Source organism: Hyla sarda, chromosome 1 (assembly GCF_029499605.1).
Source record: "Hyla sarda isolate aHylSar1 chromosome 1, aHylSar1.hap1, whole genome shotgun sequence".
Classification (NCBI taxonomy): domain Eukaryota; kingdom Metazoa; phylum Chordata; class Amphibia; order Anura; family Hylidae; genus Hyla; species Hyla sarda.
In genome coordinates, this window is record NC_079189.1 from 598,796,203 (window position 1) to 598,814,526 (window position 18,324).

At 46.3% G+C, this 18,324-nt stretch overlaps 1 protein-coding gene across 3 annotated transcripts in view; it reads left to right on the top strand.

The window, feature by feature from the left end:
* ANKRD55 (ankyrin repeat domain 55) overlaps positions 1-18,324 on the top strand; it is a 61,958-nt gene that overhangs the window by 39,606 nt on the left and 4,028 nt on the right. Inside the window, exons 6-11 of one of the 3 annotated variants that reach the window (XM_056547531.1) lie at positions 1,558-1,686; positions 3,168-3,352; positions 3,828-3,995; positions 5,648-5,788; positions 6,080-6,309; positions 12,772-12,873. In XM_056547531.1, the coding sequence (XP_056403506.1) occupies positions 1,558-1,686; positions 3,168-3,352; positions 3,828-3,995; positions 5,648-5,788; positions 6,080-6,309; positions 12,772-12,873 (955 nt within the window). Of the gene's footprint in view, positions 1-1,557; positions 1,687-3,167; positions 3,353-3,827; positions 3,996-5,647; positions 6,310-12,771; positions 12,874-18,324 lie in introns of all 3 variants that reach the window. The other 2 variants (XM_056547516.1, XM_056547523.1) reach the window with 2 other exon arrangements.

The following is an 18,324-nucleotide window of genomic DNA, read 5'->3' on the forward strand; positions in this document are numbered from 1 at the left end:
GTTTCCACCTCCATGTTTGACGGTGGGATGGTGTTCTTAGGGTCATAGACAGTATTCCTCCCGTTCTAAACATGGTAAGTTGAGTTGATCCTGAAGCGCTCGATTTTGGTCTCATCTGATCACAACACTTTCACCCAGTTCTCTTCTAATTCATTCAGATGTTCCTCAGCAAACTTCAGACAGACCTGTGCCTGTTTGTTCTTGAGCAGGGGGACCTTGCAGGCGCTGCAGAATTTTAGTCCTTCACGGTGTAGCCTGTTACCAATTGTTTTCTTGGGGACTATGGTCCCAGCTGCCTTGAGATCATTAACAAGGTCCTCCCGTGTAGTTTTGGGCTGATTCCTCACCATTCTCATGATCACTGAAACTCCACGAGATGAGAACTTACATGGAGCCCCCAGGCCGAGGAAGATTGACAGATATTTTGTGTTTCTTCCATATGCGAATAATGGCACAGACTGTTGTAAACTTCTCACCAAGTTCCTTGGCGATGGTCTTGCAGCTCATTTCAGTCTTGTATAGGTCTGCAGTCTTGTCCCTGACATCCTTGGACAGTTCTCTGGTCTTGGTCACGGTGGAGAGTTTGGAATCTGATTGATGCTTCTGTGAACAGGTGTCTATTATACAGGTAGCTAGCTAAGATTAGGAGTGTTCCCTTTAAGAGAGTGCTCCTAATCTCAGCTTGTTACCTGTATAAAAGACACCTGGGAGTCGGAAATGATGCTGATTGATAGGGGATCAAGTAATGATTTCACCGAGTAAAATACAAATCAATTTATAACTTACTTAAAATGTGTTTTCCTGGATTGTTTGTTATTATTTTCTCTCTCACTGTTTAAATTAATCGACCAATAAAATTATAGACCGATGATTTATTTATCAGTGGGCAAATGTAGAATAACAGCAGGGGATCAAATAATGTTTTCCTTTACTGTATACTTGTTCTTTCTCTATGTGTATGATGGGATGACATCACTTATCACTATACTTGTCCTTTCTCTATGTGTATGATGGGATGACATCACTTATTACTATACTTGTTCTTTCTCTATGTGTATGATGGGATGACATCACTTATTACTATACTTGTTCTTTCTCTATGTGTATGATGGGATGACATCACTTATTACTATACTTGTTCTTTCTCTATGTGTATGACAGGGGATGACATCACGTATTACTATACTTGTTCTTTCTCTATGTGTATGATGGGATGACATCACTTATTACTATACTTGTTCTTTATCTATGTGTATGATGGGATGACATCACTTATTACTATACTTGTTCTTTCTCTATGTGTATGACAGGGGATGACATCACGTATTACTATACTTGTTCTTTCTCTATGTGTATGATGGGATGACATCACTTATTACTATACTTGTTCTTTCTCTATGTGTATGATGGGATGACATCACGTATTACTATACTTGTTCTTTCTCTATGTGTATGATGGGATGACATCACTTATTACTATACTTGTTCTTTCTCTATGTGTATGATGGGATGACATCACTTATTACTATACTTGTTCTTTCTCTATGTGTATGACAGGGGATGACATCACTGCACTGGGCAGCGTTTCACAACCGGCCACAACATGTGCAGAGCTTGCTGCAGAAAGGAGCAGATCCTACTCTGGTGGACAAAGACTTTAAGACAGCTCTACATTGGGCAGTACAGGTACGGCATTATATGAGGGGGGGGGGCTATGTATTAGATGACAGTACAACACTGAATGATGAACAACCCTCATTCATACACAGATTTCTTGGGTCCCCCCACCCATAAGGAGACTACACATCATTACACTTATTATATCACGCATGGTCACTTTTTCGGTGCTGCCCCACAGTAATAAATTCACAGGGAAAACCACAGCTGGTTTGAAGACTAAACTAATACAAAACCAACATTATTATTATTAATCAATCCACAATCGATAATACCCGGCACTGATATTTTGCTAATTCATCCGCCGCTACGCTCCTCTGGTACAAGAACCATTCCGGTGCTCACATATAAAGTCCAAGAAATTTCCCACAGGAGAATATAAAGAATGGAGAACTCACCAGGTCTTGAGGAACAGCAAATTTCTTTATTGCATTACAACTTCATCTCATTCCAATACATGAAGGAGAGCGGACAGATGTAGATGTTACGCCTAGCGCTCCGGGTCCCCGCTCCTCCCCGGAGCGCGTACGGCGTCTCTCTCTCCGCAGCGCCCCGGTCGGTCCCGCTGACCGGGAGCGCTGCACTGTCATGGCCGTCGGGGATGCGATTCGCACAGCGGGACGCGCCCGCTCGCGAATCGCATCCCAGGTCACTTACCCGTTCCCGTCCCCTGCTGTTATGTGCTGGCGCGCGCGGCTCCGCTCTCTAGGGCGCGCGCGCGCCAGCTCCCTGAGACTTAAAGGGCCAGTGCACCAATGATTGGTGCCTGGCCCAATTAGCTTTATTGGCTTCCACCTGCTCCCTGGCTATATCTGATCTCCTCCCTTGCACTCCCTTGCCGGATCTTGTTGCCTTGTGCCAGTGAAAGCGTTTAGTGTGTCCAAAGCCTGTGTACCAGAACTTCTGCTATCCATCCTGACTACGAACCTTGCCGCCTGCCCCCGACCTTCTGCTACGTCCGACCTTGCTTCTGTCTACTCCCTTGTACCGCGCCTATCTTCAGCAGTCAGAGAGGTTGAGCCGTTGCTAGTGGATACGACCTGGTCACTACCGCCGCAGCAAGACCATCCCACTTTGCGGCGGGCTCTGGTGAATACCAGTAGTGACTTAGAACCGGTCCACTAGCACGGTCCACGCCAATCCCTCTCTGGCACAGAGGATCCACCTCCTGCCAGCCGGCATCGTGACAGTAGATGGGAGGGGGAGTGGGTTGGGCGATGGTCCGTATAGCACAATCAGCGCTTCGTCAGGCCCCTCGGGGGCTGACGAAGCGCTGATTGCGCGATACGGACCATCGCCCAACCCACTCCCCCTCCCATCTACATCTGTCCGCTCTCCTTCATGTATTGGAATGAGATGAAGTTGTAATGCAATAAAGAAATTTGCTGTTCCTCAAGACCGGGTGAGTGCTCCACTCTTTATATTCTCCTGTTGGGAATTATTATTAAATCCCTGCCAATGAGTTATGAGTTGTCCTGTTTGGATTTCAGAGTGGAAACCAAGTGTTGTGCTCCATAATCCTGGACCACCAGCAGGGACAAGCCACCATCAACTATGACGATGAGAATGGAAAGACGTGCATGCATATAGCTGCCGCTGCCGGATACAGCGACATCATCTGTGAGCTGGCCAGAGTCCCAGAATGCAATCTGCAGGCCCTGGATGTAGATGACAGGTGAGCAGTGATCCTCTATGTAAATAGGGAGATCAGCAGGGCCGCATCGTGTGTGGTGTCTTCTATGGATCGTCCATTCTTGCTGTGAGTCTGTGCTGGTTTCATACACACAGGGTGCTGCAAAATCTGTACCTAGGCCCCCACCTACCATGTTTCCTTTACGACACTGGCATCTTCTTATAGGGCCTCCTGTTGGTACACCCTGATGACTTGAATCAGATTAAAGAGAAACAATACCAAGTGTGATAACCAGAGCTCAAGTAATACAGGAACACTGGGAAACTGAGTTCCTGCACTTTTTCCACAGCAGGAACACCGTTCCCATTAGCCGTAGTCCTTCAGGATTAGCTCTTGAGTGTAATTCTTGGATGAGTTCCCTCACTTTCTTTCCCCAGGACTTGACCCCTGCTGATAACTCCACCTTTATGCTTATCATATGACAACACATATGTATATCTGTCACATTCTACTGCAGAACTCCGCTGCACTGGGCCGCAGCTGCTGGAAAATCAGATTGTGTGCAGACTTTGCTGAAGTTAGGAGTAGATATGAACCCCAGGGACATCAATGAGAATACACCCCTCACCTATGCCATGTACTGTGGGCACACCGCATGCATCAAGCTGCTTTCTCAGGAGAACAGGTAAAAACTACTGAACCACTCTTCTCCGACCACTGCTATTCATCTCCAATCATCACCATGTATCATCCATCACAAATCATCACCATCCATCACCAGTCATCACCAATCATTACAATGTGTCAACCATCACAAACCATCACCATCCATCACCAGTCATCACCAATCATCACAATGTGTCAACTATCACAAACCATCACCATCCATCACCAGTCATCACCATGCATCATCGACCATCACAAACCATCACCATCCATCACCAGTCATCACCAATCATCAACCATCACAAACCATCACCATGCATCATCAACCATCACAAACCATCACCATCCATCACCAGTCATCACCAATCATCACAATGTGTCAACCATCACAAACCATCACCATCCATCACCAGTCATCACCATGCATCATCGACCATCACAAACCATCACCATCCATCACCAGTCATCACAAATCATCACAATGTGTCATCCATCACAAACCATCACCATTCATCACCAATCATCACCATGCATCACCGACCATCCCCAACTATTACCACTCATCATCATTCATCATCAACCAACACAAACCATCCCTGCCTGACACAAACCATCACCATTCATCATCAATGCACCATGAACCATCACCAACCCAAACATCCCCAACCATCTCTAACCATCACAAGTCATCACCATCTATCATCAATCATCACCATCACATTCCCAACCAACACAAACAAACCCCAATCATCACCATCCGCAACCAATCATGAACAATTATTACCAATCATCTAGACTCATCCCCTACCCTCACAATATTCACTAACCATCACAAATCATTATCAACCAACACAAACCGACTGTCATGAACTATCATCACTAATCATAACCAACCATCATCAATAAATATTCATGTCTGATATTTTAATGCACCATTATAAAAAAGTTTAAATTGGGTACAGAACAGTTTTCTTGAACAGTCGTCTCCAATATATTACTGGGCTTAGATGACTATACACTATAACTATATGATGTTACACTATAACTTTTTTGTGACTATTCATATAAAAATGTCCTGAAAAATTGCAGTTCTTTCACTGGCCACTAGAGCACACAATAGGCTGACAACTTATCCTTGCTGCAGTTCACTTGTGAGCTTTCCTGTATAGACTGGGACATGATGAGCAGAGTCATCTCATTATTAGTAAAGGGTGGGGAAGTTTCTGAAAGCTCCGTTCTACTGCTGGATGCCTAGGTAACACATAATAGTGACACTATACACTCAGGTACAATTCTGTAGGCAGCTACTCTGTCACTCTCTGCTTTCAATCCTTAAGATTAAAGGGGCACTCCGCCCCTAGACGTCTTATCCCCTATCCAAAGGATAGGGGATAAGATGTCTGGTCGTGGGGGGTCCCACCGCTGGGAACCCACTGTGATCTCTTCTGCAGCACCCCCTGTCATCTTGTGCATGGAGCTCTAGGGGCGGAGTACCCCTTTAATTAATTCCAGCTGCCAAAAGTACACATACCCCTCTACACTCTCTATAGAGAGACAAAACCAGCAAGTGTTTTTGAAAGTTGTGAGCCATCATCTCTCTAAGAGGACATATGTATAGGGGTTGTCCTCATGAGACCATATCTTACCATACCATGTTCTTTGTATTTGCAGTAGACCAGATCCCTTCCAGCCATTGACCTCCCCAGGCACCAAAGCCATGAGGAAAGAAGGACGTCTCACTGTGCTAAATCAGATATTTTCATGTAAGAAGAAGAGGGTGGACCAGAAATCTCACCAGAAAGACAAACTCAGGTATAACGGAGAGGAGACCTCCGAGGTCGATGACATCATCACCACGTTTGACTGTATTCTGGACACGAACTGCAAAGACCCCCAAGATGACTGCGTGACCTCAGTGACCTGCAAAAAAAGGATGATGGAGTCTCAGAAGTATTTGTTACCAGAAAACAAGCAGAACTGCAAAGGTCTTCCGCCCATACGAACGCAGAGCCTCCCTCCCATAACCCTCGGAAACCCTTTTTTAACCACTTTACAGACGTCATCGGACGCCCCGCAGAGTAACCCTTTCCATTTTGCACACAGATCTCAGAAGAGCAAGAGTGAGCATGACCTGTTTGACCACAGGATTAGTGGCCATGCCTTGCAAGACAATCCCTGGAATGTAGCTGCTAACCAAATCCTGCCCCATAAAGCATGGACTTCACCACAGCCAGACAAGCTCAAGCATCGGGTGCTACCCAAAAAGTCAAATCATATAGACAGTCTCTGTCCTCCTCCTCCTCATCTTCCTCACATGGACAATACACATTCAGGTAAAACCAATGATAACTGGTAATGCAAAGGCCTTGATTTTTTTGAATCAACAGGTGCCAGAAAGTTAAACAGATTTGTAAATTACTTCTATTTAAAAATCTTCATCCTTCCAGTACTTATCAGCTGCTATATAATACACAGGAAGTTCTTTTCTTTTTGAATTTCCTTGTTGTCTGACCACAGTGCTCTCTGCTGACACCTCTGTCTATATATGGCTGGGTTCACACTACGTTTTTCAACTACGGTTCCCGCATACGTTTTCTATCAAAAACCGTATGGAAAAAAAAACCGGATGGAACAGTATGGGGAAAAAGTAAACCGTACGCGTTTTTTTTTAACACGGACGTCAATTGGAAACGCACATGTATACGTTCCATACGGGAAAAACTTATACGTTTTTACTTTGCACATGCGCATTTGAATCCTAAAGTCCCCACCCAAGACCCCTCCCATTAAAAATGGACAAAATTTTCAAAAACTTATGGTTTTTTTTCTATAAAAACTGACGGAACTGTATGCACTTTTAAAAACAGTATACTGTTTAAAAACGCATACGGTTTACTTTTTCCCATACTGTTCCATCCGTATGCGGGAACCGTAGTTGTAAAACGTAGTGTGAACCCAGCCTATGTCAGGAACTGTGCAGAGCAGGATAGGTTTGCTATGGGGATTTGCTCCTACTCTGGAGAGTTCCAAAAAATGAAAGGAAATTGACAAAGGAAAGAACTTCCTGTGAAACATACAGCAGCTGATAAGTACTGGAAGGATTACGATTTTCTAATAGAAGTAACTTACAAATCTGTTTAACTTTCTGGCACCAGTTGATTAAAAAAAAGTTTTTAAGTGGAGTACCCCTTTAATGGTTGTAAACGTTTTATGTATCAAGATAATTCTGGGATTATATAATGTGCACTGTATAATACCTTCTTGGCTGGTGGGGTAAGATGTGGTACTGTATCTAAAGACCCCTTATTATACTTCAAGAAGCAATCCAGAAATTATTTTTGCATTTATGGTGATGCATAGGTTATTATTACAAAATAATATAGAGGGCCTTGTGCTTACCTGTTTTAGCTGATGTGGCAGGCATCAGTTTTCAGCCGTACTGATTGCAACTCCATTGCTGAAATTACTTCCTAATGCTGCCTACATTTCCTATGAATTCTCTGGCTTTGAAGAAAGAGGGTGTGGCATTTGATCACTGCACTTGGTCATCTTAATAGACTGCTGGTGCTGGAGTTTACCCAGGTGAACTGATTATACTCATAAGTGGGTTGGTGAAATATTGCCATGAAGTAAAAGTAATTTGGCCTATAATCACAATTGAGGTATTTTTGAATGATTTGAAGTCTTTAGGCCGTGTTCATATGTTTAATTTTTACAGCATTGAAAGACGAATGTCAAGATCCGTATGAAATCAGTTTGAAGTCAATTGGAAATCTGAACCTGGTGCACACTTTAAAAACATACATTTAAAAACACACAAAAAAACCAAAACACAATATATGGGTAACCCTAAAACTGAAGGAGGCCATGAAAGGCCCACCCTCCAGTGGGCACCCACCCTTTATCTGAAATAATTGAGTACCTCCACTGGTTCTGAAATTGGGATAAGAACAAATATTGCGTCTCTGAATAAGAATAAATAAGTGGTGTGATATATTAAATCTAATCAACAAGCAATCCCCCCCAAAGAGACTTCCAATATAAAACAAACCCTGTCACGCTGTGTAAATAATTTGCTGTATACGAATCCAAAAAGGTGTATATGGATGCTGAAAAAACCTGCTAGACACTGAATTCATTGTGTCACATGGATCAACACACTGTGGACAACAGGCACTCCATAGTTAAAGGGATATTAGGATTTAAAGGAGTGATCCAGCGCTTAGACATCTTATCCCCTATCCAAAGGATAGGGGATAAGATGCCTGATCGTGGGGGTCCCGGGGCGGAGCGTGACGTCACACGGGGCGGAGCCTTGACGTCACAACGCTCCGGCCCCGTGATCGACAGTAATCAGACCCGGAGCGAACACGCTCCGGGGACTGATTTTAACGGGGTGCGGCGTACAAGATCACAAGGGTCCCCAGCGGCGGGACCCCCACGATCAGGCATCTTATCCCCTATCCTTTGGATAGGAGATAAGATGTCTATGCGCCGGAGTACCCCTTTAAATTTACTTAGTGCCTATCCAATGGATAGGAAGTAAATGTCAGATCGCAGGGGATCCTTTATTTTAAATGCTGCAGCTTTTCTCAATGAGTGAGCTGTACCAGAGCTTGTTGTGGTGGAACCAGTTGTATGTTCACTGGAGCCACATACAGTGTAAAAACTATTAAATGGGTGCTGTCAGAAACAAAAACTTTTTATATGTTATACATCGTGGCAAAACATTAACCTTTTTAATATGGTTCATAAGAATTTTTTATTTGTTATAGAAATCATGACTTATAAAACCATGGCTTTGTCCAAGACAAAGCACAGGCATGGACAAAGTCCAGTAAGTGATGATAGGATAGCACTGTGTGGTCCCAGTGCTATCAGACAGGAGAGAGCACAGAGGAGTGCTATCAGACAGGTGAGAGCACAGAGGAGTCCTATCAGACAGGAGAGAGCACAGAGGAGTGCTATCAGACAGGAGAGAGCACAGAGGAGTGCTATCAGACAGGTGAGAGCACAGAGGAGTGCTATCAGACAGGAGAGAGCACAGAGGAATGCTATCAGACAGGTGAGAGCACAGAGGAGTCCTATCAGACAGGAGAGAGCACAGAGGAGTGCTATCAGACAGGTGAGAGCACAAAGGAGTGCTATCAGACAGGAGAGAGCACAGAGGAGTCCTATCAGACAGGAGAGAGCACAGAGGAGTGCTATCAGACAGGAGAGAGCACAGAGGAGTGCTATCAGACAGGTGAGAGCACAGAGGAGTGCTATCAGACAGGAGAGAGCACAGAGGAATGCTATCAGACAGGTGAGAGCACAGAGGAGTCCTATCAGACAGGAGAGAGCACAGAGGAGTGCTATCAGACAGAAGAGAGCACAGAGGAGTGCTATCAGAAAGGTGAGAGCACAGAGTGCTATCAGACAGGAGAGAGCACAGAGGAGTGCTATCAGACAGGTGAGAGCACAGAGGAGTCCTATCAGACAGGAGAGAGCACAGAGGAGAGCTATCAGACAGGAGAGAGAGCACAGAGGAGTGCTATCAGACAGGAGAGAGCACAGAGGAGTGCTATCAGACAGGTGAGAGCACAGAGGAGTGCTATCAGACAGAAGAGCGCACAGAGGAGTACTATCAGACAGGTGAGAGCACAGAGGACCGCTATAAGACAGGAGAGAGCACAGAGGAGTACTATCAGACAGATGAGTGCACAGAGGAGTGATATCAGACAGGAGAGCACAGAGGAGTACTATCAGACAGGAGAGAGCACAGAGGAGTCCTATCAGACAGGTTAGAGCACAGAGGAGTGCTATCAGACAGGTGAGAGCACAGAGGAGTGCTATCAGACAGGTGAGAGCACAGAGGACTCCTATAAGACAGGTGAGAGCACAGAGGAGTGCTATCAGACAGGAGAGAGCACAGAGGAGTGCTATCAAACAGGTGAGAGCACAGAGGAGTGCTATCAGACAGGAGAGAGCACAGAGGAATGCTATCAGACAGGTGAGAGCACAGAGGAGTCCTATCAGACAGGAGAGAGCACAGAGGAGTGCTATCAGACAGGAGAGAGCACAGAGGAGTGCTATCAGACAGGTGAGAGCACAGAGGAGTCCTATCAGACAGGAGAGAGCACAGAGGAGTACTGTCAGACAGGAGAGAGAGCACAGAGGAGTGCTATCAGACAGGAGAGAGCACAGAGGAGTGCTATCAGACAGGTGAGAGCACAGAGGAGTGCTATCAGACAGGAGAGAGCACAGAGGAGTGCTATCAGACAGGTGAGAGCACAGAGGAGTGCTATCAGACAGGAGAGCGCACAGAGGAGTACTATCAGACAGGTGAGAGCACAGAGGACCGCTATCAGACAGGAGAGAGCACAGAGGAGTACTATCAGACAGGTGAGAGCACAGAGGAGTCCTATCAGACAGGAGAGAGCACAGAGGAGTGCTATCAGACAGGTGAGAGCACAGAGGAGTGCTATCAGACAGGTGAGAGCACAGAGGACTCCTATAAGACAGGTGAGAGCACAGAGGAGTGCTATCAGATAGGTGAGAGCACAGAGGAGTCCTATCAGACAGGAGAGAGCACAGAGGAGTGCTATCAGACAGGAGAGAGCACAGGGGAGTGCTATCAGACAGGTGAGAGTACAGAGGAGTGCTATCAGACAGGAGAGCGCACAGAGGAGTACTATCAGACAGGTGAGAGCACAGAGGACCGCTATCAGACAGGAGAGAGCACAGAGGAGTACTATTAGACAGGTGAGAGCACAGAGGAGTGATATCAGACAGGAGAGAGCACAGAGGAGTACTATCAGACAGGTGAGAGCACAGAGGAGTGCTATCAGATAGGTGAGAGCACAGAGGAGTCCTATCAGACAGGAGAGAGCACAGAGGAGTGCTATCAGACAGGAGAGAGCACAGAGGAGTGCTATCAGACAGGAGGGAGCACAGAGGAGTGCTATCAGACAGGTGAGAGCACAGAGGAGTGCTATCAGACAGATGAGAGCACAGAGGAGTCCTATCAGACAGGAGAGAGCAAAGAGGAGTCCTATCAGACAGGAGAGAGCACAGAGGAGTCCTATCAGACAGGAGAGAGCACAAAGGAGTGCTATCAGACCGGAGAGAGCACAGAGGAGTGCTAACAGACAGGTGAGAGCACAGAGGACTCCTATAAGACAGGTGAGAGCACAGAGGAGTGCTATCAGATAGGTGAGAGCACAGAGGAGTCCTATCAGACAGGAGAGAGCACAGAGGAGTCCTATCAGACAGGAGAGAGCACAGAGGATCGCTATCAGACAAGAGAGAGCACAGAGGAGCGCTATCAGACAGGAGAGAGCACAGAGGAGTGCTATCAGACAGGTGAGAGCACAGAGGAGTCCTATCAGACAGGAGAGAGCACAGAGGAGTCCTATCAGACAGGAGAGAGCACAGAGGAGTCCTATCAGACAGGAGAGAGCACAGAGGAGTCCTATCAGATAGGAGAGAGCACAAAGGAGTGCTATCAGACAGGAGAGAGCACAGAGGAGTGCTATCAGACAGGAGAGAGCACAGAGGAGTGCTATCAGACAGGAGAGAGCACAGAGGAGAGCTATCAGACAGGTGAGAGCACAGAGGAGTCCTATCAGGCAGGAGAGAGCACAGAGGAGTCCTATCAGACAGGAGAGAGCACAGAGGATTGCTATCAGACAAGAGAGAGCACAGAGGAGCGCTATCAGACAGGAGAGAGCACAGAGGAGTGCTATCAGACAGGTGAGAGCACAGAGGAGTCCTATCAGACATGAGAGAGCACAGAGGAGTCCTATCAGACAGGAGAGAGCACAGAGGAGTCCTATCAGACAGGAGAGAGCACAAAGGAGTGCTATCAGACAGGAGAGAGCACAGAGGAGAGCTATCAGACAGGTGAGAGCACAGAGGAGTACTATCAGACAGGAGAGAGCACAGAGGAGTCCTATCAGACAGGAGAGAGCACAGAGGAGTCCTATCAGACAGGAGAGAGCACAGAGGAGTCCTATCAGACAGGAGAGAGCACAGAGGAGTTCTATCAGACAGGTGAGAGCACAGAGGAGTGCTATCAGACAGGTGAGAGCACAGAGGAGTCCTATCAGACAGGAGAGAGCACAGAGGAGTGCTATCAGACAGGTGAGAGCACAGAGGAGTACTATCAGACAGGAGAGAGCACAGAGGAGTACTATCAGACAGGAGAGAGCACAAAGGAGTCCTATCAGACAGGAGAGAGCACAGAGGAGTCCTATCAGACAGGAGAGAGCACAGACGATCGCTATCAGACAAGAGAGAGCACAGAGGAGCGCTATCAGACAGGAGAGAGCACAGAGGAGCGCTATCAGACAGGAGAGAGTATAAAGGAGTACTATCAGACAGGTGAGAGCACAGAGGAGTCCTATCAGACAGTAGAGAGCACAGAGGATCGCTATCAGACAAGAGAGAGCACAGAGGAGCGCTATCAGACAGGAGAGAGCACAGAGGAGCGCTATCAGACAGGAGAGAGTATAAAGGAGTACTATCAGACAGGAGAGAGGACAGAGGAGTCCTATCAGACAGGAGAGAGCACAGAGGAGTCCTATGAGACAGGAGAGAGCACAGAGGAGTGCTATCAGACAGGTGAGAGCACAGAGGAGTCCTGTCAGACAGGAGAGAGCACAAATGGCGACATGTGACTAGAACATGACCGGTGTCCATAGTGCACTCTCTATGCCTGTGTATGAGTCTCCAGTACACGTTGTACATATGGTCAGTATTTGTTTTCCTGGTTAATATTTGATGTTTCAGTCAACATTTGTGTTCATTTTCAGGTTACGATTCAACACATCTTTCCCAAGAAAAACCAAGGCTGAAAGAATCGCGTCTAACGCGGAATAACTTGGCTCCTATACCGGATCACTGTGTTAAGAAAAGTAAGTATGGGTGAATACAGTGTGGATCCTTATAGATGCGACTGGTTTTTCACTGCCCAGGGATCTTTTGGTTTTGACCCTTTACCCTGAAAGTAGGTGTGGACTTTGCTGCAGGGTAACCACGAGGTCATGGTCACCAGGATAGTCATTGGCTGGAATCCAGAAAATACAGTCGAGAAATCGGAAACATAACAAAGGGTCGTCACCAAGGGTGGTGTCATGATATAGCATCATGAAACGTCACATAGGGCAGGGAAGAGCAGACCCTTCAACCTCTTTTCCTGCCTACTTGCTCAACCGCCCTATTGGAAAACTGGAAATACTACAATGACAAGAACAGACACAAACTCACAAAAACCAACTGGTCTGAACACGGACCAAAAACAGGAAAAACAGAACAAATTCCAAACTAGATACAAAGCAAACTGACTCCTATGTTAGAGACAAAGCGAAGCTCAGGAAACAGATGTAACACTAGGAGGAACTGGATAACTACAAGACCAAACTCCAATAATATGGAGAGACACAAAAAACACACTAAGCACAAACAGGTCTTAAAGGGGTACTCCACTGGAAAAAAAAATTTTTTAAATCAACTGGTGCCAGAAAGTTGAACAGATTTGTAAATGACTTCTATTAAAAAATCTTAATCCTTCAAGTACTTATCAGCTGCTGTATGATCCACAGGAAGTTCTTTACTTTTTTAATTTCTTTTCTGGTCTGACCACAGTGCTCTCTGCTGACACCTCTGTCCGTGTCAGGAACTGTCCATAGCAGGAGAGGTTTTCTATGGGGATTTGCTGCTTATCTGGATAGTTCCTAACATGGACAGAGGTGTCAGCAGAGAGCACTGTGGTCCGGCAGAAAGGAAATTCAAAAAGAAAAGAACTTCCTGTGGATCATACAGCAGCTGATAAGTACTAGAAGGATTAATATTTTTAAATAAGTCATTTACAAATCTGTTTAACTTTCTGGCACCAGTTGATAAAAAACGAAATATGTTTTCTAGTGGAGTACCCCTTTAACAGGGGTCAAGATACAAGACTCACAGAACAAACACCAACAGAGAATACATAATAAGACAGATCAGACTAAAGTCGACCAGGTACACATAATAACAAGAAGTGAATACAAATCAAATCAGCAGCACAGGCCACAAAGGCTGGAGACCCGATATGACCCCACCTGTACTACTAATGGCCAGAGACTGTAACACTTTCCAGACTAGACCGGTCAGGTGAACTACAGAGGATAGAACTACAGGTACCAGACAAAGGAACCAGAGGATGAGGCAATGAACATGGTCAGGAACACAGCAGGGTCAGAAGTTTACACAGTTACATGTGTTAGCAAAGCCTCGTACAGCTACATGAAACAGCTATGATAAAGGGGTACTCGGCCCCTAGACATCTTATCCTCTATCCAAAGTATAGGGGATAAGATGCCTGATCGCGGCGGTCCCACCGCTGGGGACCCCCGCAATCTCAGCTGCGGCACCCCAGCACGGAGCAAACCTCGCTCTGTGCCGGATGACTGCCGATGCAGAGCGGAGACTCGTGACATCACAGCCGCACCCCGCTCGTGAGGGGGCGTGGCTGTGATGTCACGAGCGGGGTGCGGCCGTGACATCAAGAGCATCCGGTACTGCACCCGACGCTCTAAACGAACAACGGGTGCAATAGGGGGATCGCCGGGACCCCCGCGATCAGACATCTTATCCCCTATACTTTGGATAGGGGATAAGATGTCTAGGGGTGGAGTAACCCTTTTAAATGTTGTGAGACAAAGGGGCAAAATATAAACCCTATTCATGTCCTCTGGGGGGTTAACTAGCAAGTTCTTAGTAATTTACCGGAACGATAGTCTAGGTATTTTAGTTCTCTCTCTGGTTGGGAAACACTGAACTTACTAGATACATTAATAAGAAAAAATGTATTATCTGCCAACATTTTGTTTATCAATTTACTATTCGGATAAGAGACATTTCTTACGGTTTGCACCGTATCAGCCGGGAATGCAGAACAAGCAATATGACTTTTACGGGACTTTTTCTTGCGAAAATAAAATAACAATGAAAGTGATCCTTAGGGTCAGAGAAAACAGCGGCATCGGGCCGCGAGGAGAATAGATGAGGATTCCGCGATGGGCTCAGGAAATCCTGTCCCTTCGTACGGTAACACAGCGGGAGCTGGTAAATAAAAAAGGGAAACCTATTAATCCTACAGTTTTCAAGTTTAACCCCTTAAGGACACAGCCCATTTTCATTTTTCCATTTTCGCCTTCTCAGAGCCATAACTCTTTTATTTTCCACCTACAGACCCCTATTAGGGCTTGCTTTTTGTGCAACCATTTGTACTTAGTAATGACACCTTTCATGTTACCATAAAATGTACGATGTAGAAACATAAACGCCCAAGAGTTGCAAAATGGTGTTTGTTTGGTTTTATTTTTCCCTTTGCGCCCCAGAAATAATTTGTTTTTGTTCCATTGCAAAGTACAATTGGTGGGGCAAAAAAACAGCCCTCATATGGATCTGTAGGTGGAAAATTGAAAGTGTTATAGGTATTAGAAGGGAGGAGGAATAAAATAAAAGTGCAAAAATGAAAATAATTGCATCCTTAAAGGGGTACGCCGCCCCTAGGCATCTTATCCCCTATCCAAAGGATAAGATGTCTGATTGCAGGGGGGGGGGGGCAGACACTGGGACCTTCTGCGATCTATGGCCCTGGCACCCCAGTAATCTGCATGCACGGAGCAAACTTCGCTCCATGCCGGATTACGGGCGACCACAGCCATCATGCCCCCTTCCAATAGACATTAATGGAGGGGGCGTGAAGACCACAGCCATCCGAAATCTAGCACAGCAGGCGTTCTGATCATTTATGTTCAGAGTGCAGGGCCGGACCCCCCCGCGATCAGACATCTTATCCCTTTTCCTTTGGATAGGTGTTAAAATGTCTAGGGACGGAGTACCCCTTTAAGGGCTGAAAAAAATTTTTGTGCAAAAAAATCGCTTTATATTACGATATGCTGACTTCTATACATTTCTTATTTTCCATTTACGCAGCTGTGCAAGGACTTGTTTTTTTGTTGTTGTTTTTTGGTAACGTGATCTGTAGTTTTTATCAGCGATATTTTATATTCCCTTTTTAATCCATGGTTGTTGTTTTTTTTTGGGGGGGGGTGGTGAGTTGCACTGGGTATTTTTGTTCACCGTGTGGGATAAATAATTGGATTGGATTTCTAATATTTGTGACAAAGGCCAAGATATGGCAGAAACATTGCACCTTGGGTAACAAATAAAATGACAACAGCTTTTGTACCTTATTGGAGTCTGCCATCTGAATGCTGTGACCTGCTGTTTTTTGGCTGTCTATACATATATATATATATATATATATATATATATATATATATATATGCATTTTATTTGTAATTTTACATCGGGTTATAGTGCGTGTGAACAGGAGACCAATGCGGGGTCCGTGACTCATATATGTACCTGCAGTCCAGCGCCTGGTTCCTCTGAAGATCGTCCTCTTTCTTCTGTGAATTGCGCGCTGGAGGCGGGCCCGCCGGCTGGATTTGAATATTCATGGGCGCTGGTCACGTGAGCTCCTGTGCCTACTGAGCACTCACATGACCAGCGACCATGAATATTCAAATCCAGGCGGTAGGCTCGCCTCCAGTGCGCAATTCACAGAAGAAAAAAGCTGATCTTCAGAGGGACCGGGCACCGGACTGCAGGTACGTATATGAGTCAGGGACCCCGCATCGGTTTCCTGTTCACCCGCACTATAACCTGGTGTATTGGGTTTAGTGTGGGTGAATGGGTGATTGTTTTCCTTTAATGCTTTAATGCCTAGATGCTGCGGTTGCTATGGACTGTGGCATCCAGGAGGTTAAACAGCTGTGAGAGAAGTTATCCCTCATCCTGACGACTGTCTAGTTTTAGCTGTATTACACCTCTGCCCATGTCAGGAACTGAGCAGACCAGGAGAGGTTTTCTATGGGGATTTTCTCCTGTTCTGGACAGTCCCTGATATGGACAGAGGTCGCAGCAAAGAGCACTGTGATTTGACTAAAAAGAAATACACAACTTCCTGTGGAGCATACAGCAGCTGATAAGTACTGTAATTTACAAATCTGTATAACTATCTGTTACCGGTTGATTTGAAAAACATTTTTTTTCCCTCCGGAGTACCCCTTTAAGACAATCTAATACTTAGTACATAAACACCAAGAAATGTACATACAGTAGAATATATTAGCCCATGGCTCACTAGACATTTAGGTCACTGCATCACCCTGGTCTCGTGAGGTAGGTAAACATATGTCAGTCCAGATGGTCCACTGAGAAACTACAGATGTGATGTCCACGCTGCCATGGAGGACCAATGTTCTTTTAGTACATAATACTGTCTTAAGCCATAGGTGTCACGATTCGGCAGGCTGGAGGTGGATCCTCTGTGCCAGAGAGGGATTGACGTGGACCGTGTCGGTGGACCGGTTCTAAGTTGCTACTGGTATTCACCAGAGCCCGCCGCAAAGCGGGATGGTCTTGCAGCGGCGGTAGCAACCAGGTCGTATCCACTGGCAACAGCTCAACCTCTCTGACTGCTGAGATAGGCGCGGTACAAGGGAGTAGACAAGAGCAAGGTCAGACGTAGCAGAAGGTGGGGGCAGGCGGCAAGGTTCGTAGTCTATAGAAATAGCAGGAGGTCAGGAACACAGTAATGGTAAACACAGAAGAAGCTTTCTCTAGGCACTAAGGCAACAAGATCCAGCAAGGAAGTGCAGGGGAAGTGAGGTAATATAGCCAGGGAGCAGGTGGAAACTAATTAGGGTGATTGGGCCAGGCACCAATCATTAGTGCACTGGCCCTTTAAATCTCAGAGAGCTGGCGCGCGCGTGCCCTAGAGAGCGGAGCCGCGCGCGCCAGAGCATGACAGCCGGGGACCGGGACAAGTGAGTGACTTGGGATGCGATTCGCGAGCTGGCGTGTCCCGCCATGCGAATCGCATCCCCGCCGGCAATGTCAGTGCAGCGCTCCCGGTCAGCGGGTCTGACCGGGGCGCTGCAGGGAGAGAAACGCCGCGAGCGCTTCGGGGAGGAGCAGGGACCCGGAGCGCTCGGCGTAACTATATGCTCTTCAGGTGTTGGAGATCTGTGACTCCCAGCATGTGTGCATGCTGGGGGGGGGGGGGGGGGGGGTTTGTAGTTTTGCAACAGCTGGAGAACCACCAGTTGAAGATCAACAAGCCAGCAGTTGAAGACCAAGGCCTCTCCAGGTGTTGCAAAACCACAACTCCCAGCATGACCAGACAGCTGTTGGGAGCTCAAACCTCACAACCCCCCCCCCCCCCCCCCGCCCTTTCTTTGTTCACATAAAACAGCCTATAAGAGGTAGACGTAAATATCTGCCAAAGGACACATAGGACCAAGCCTGGT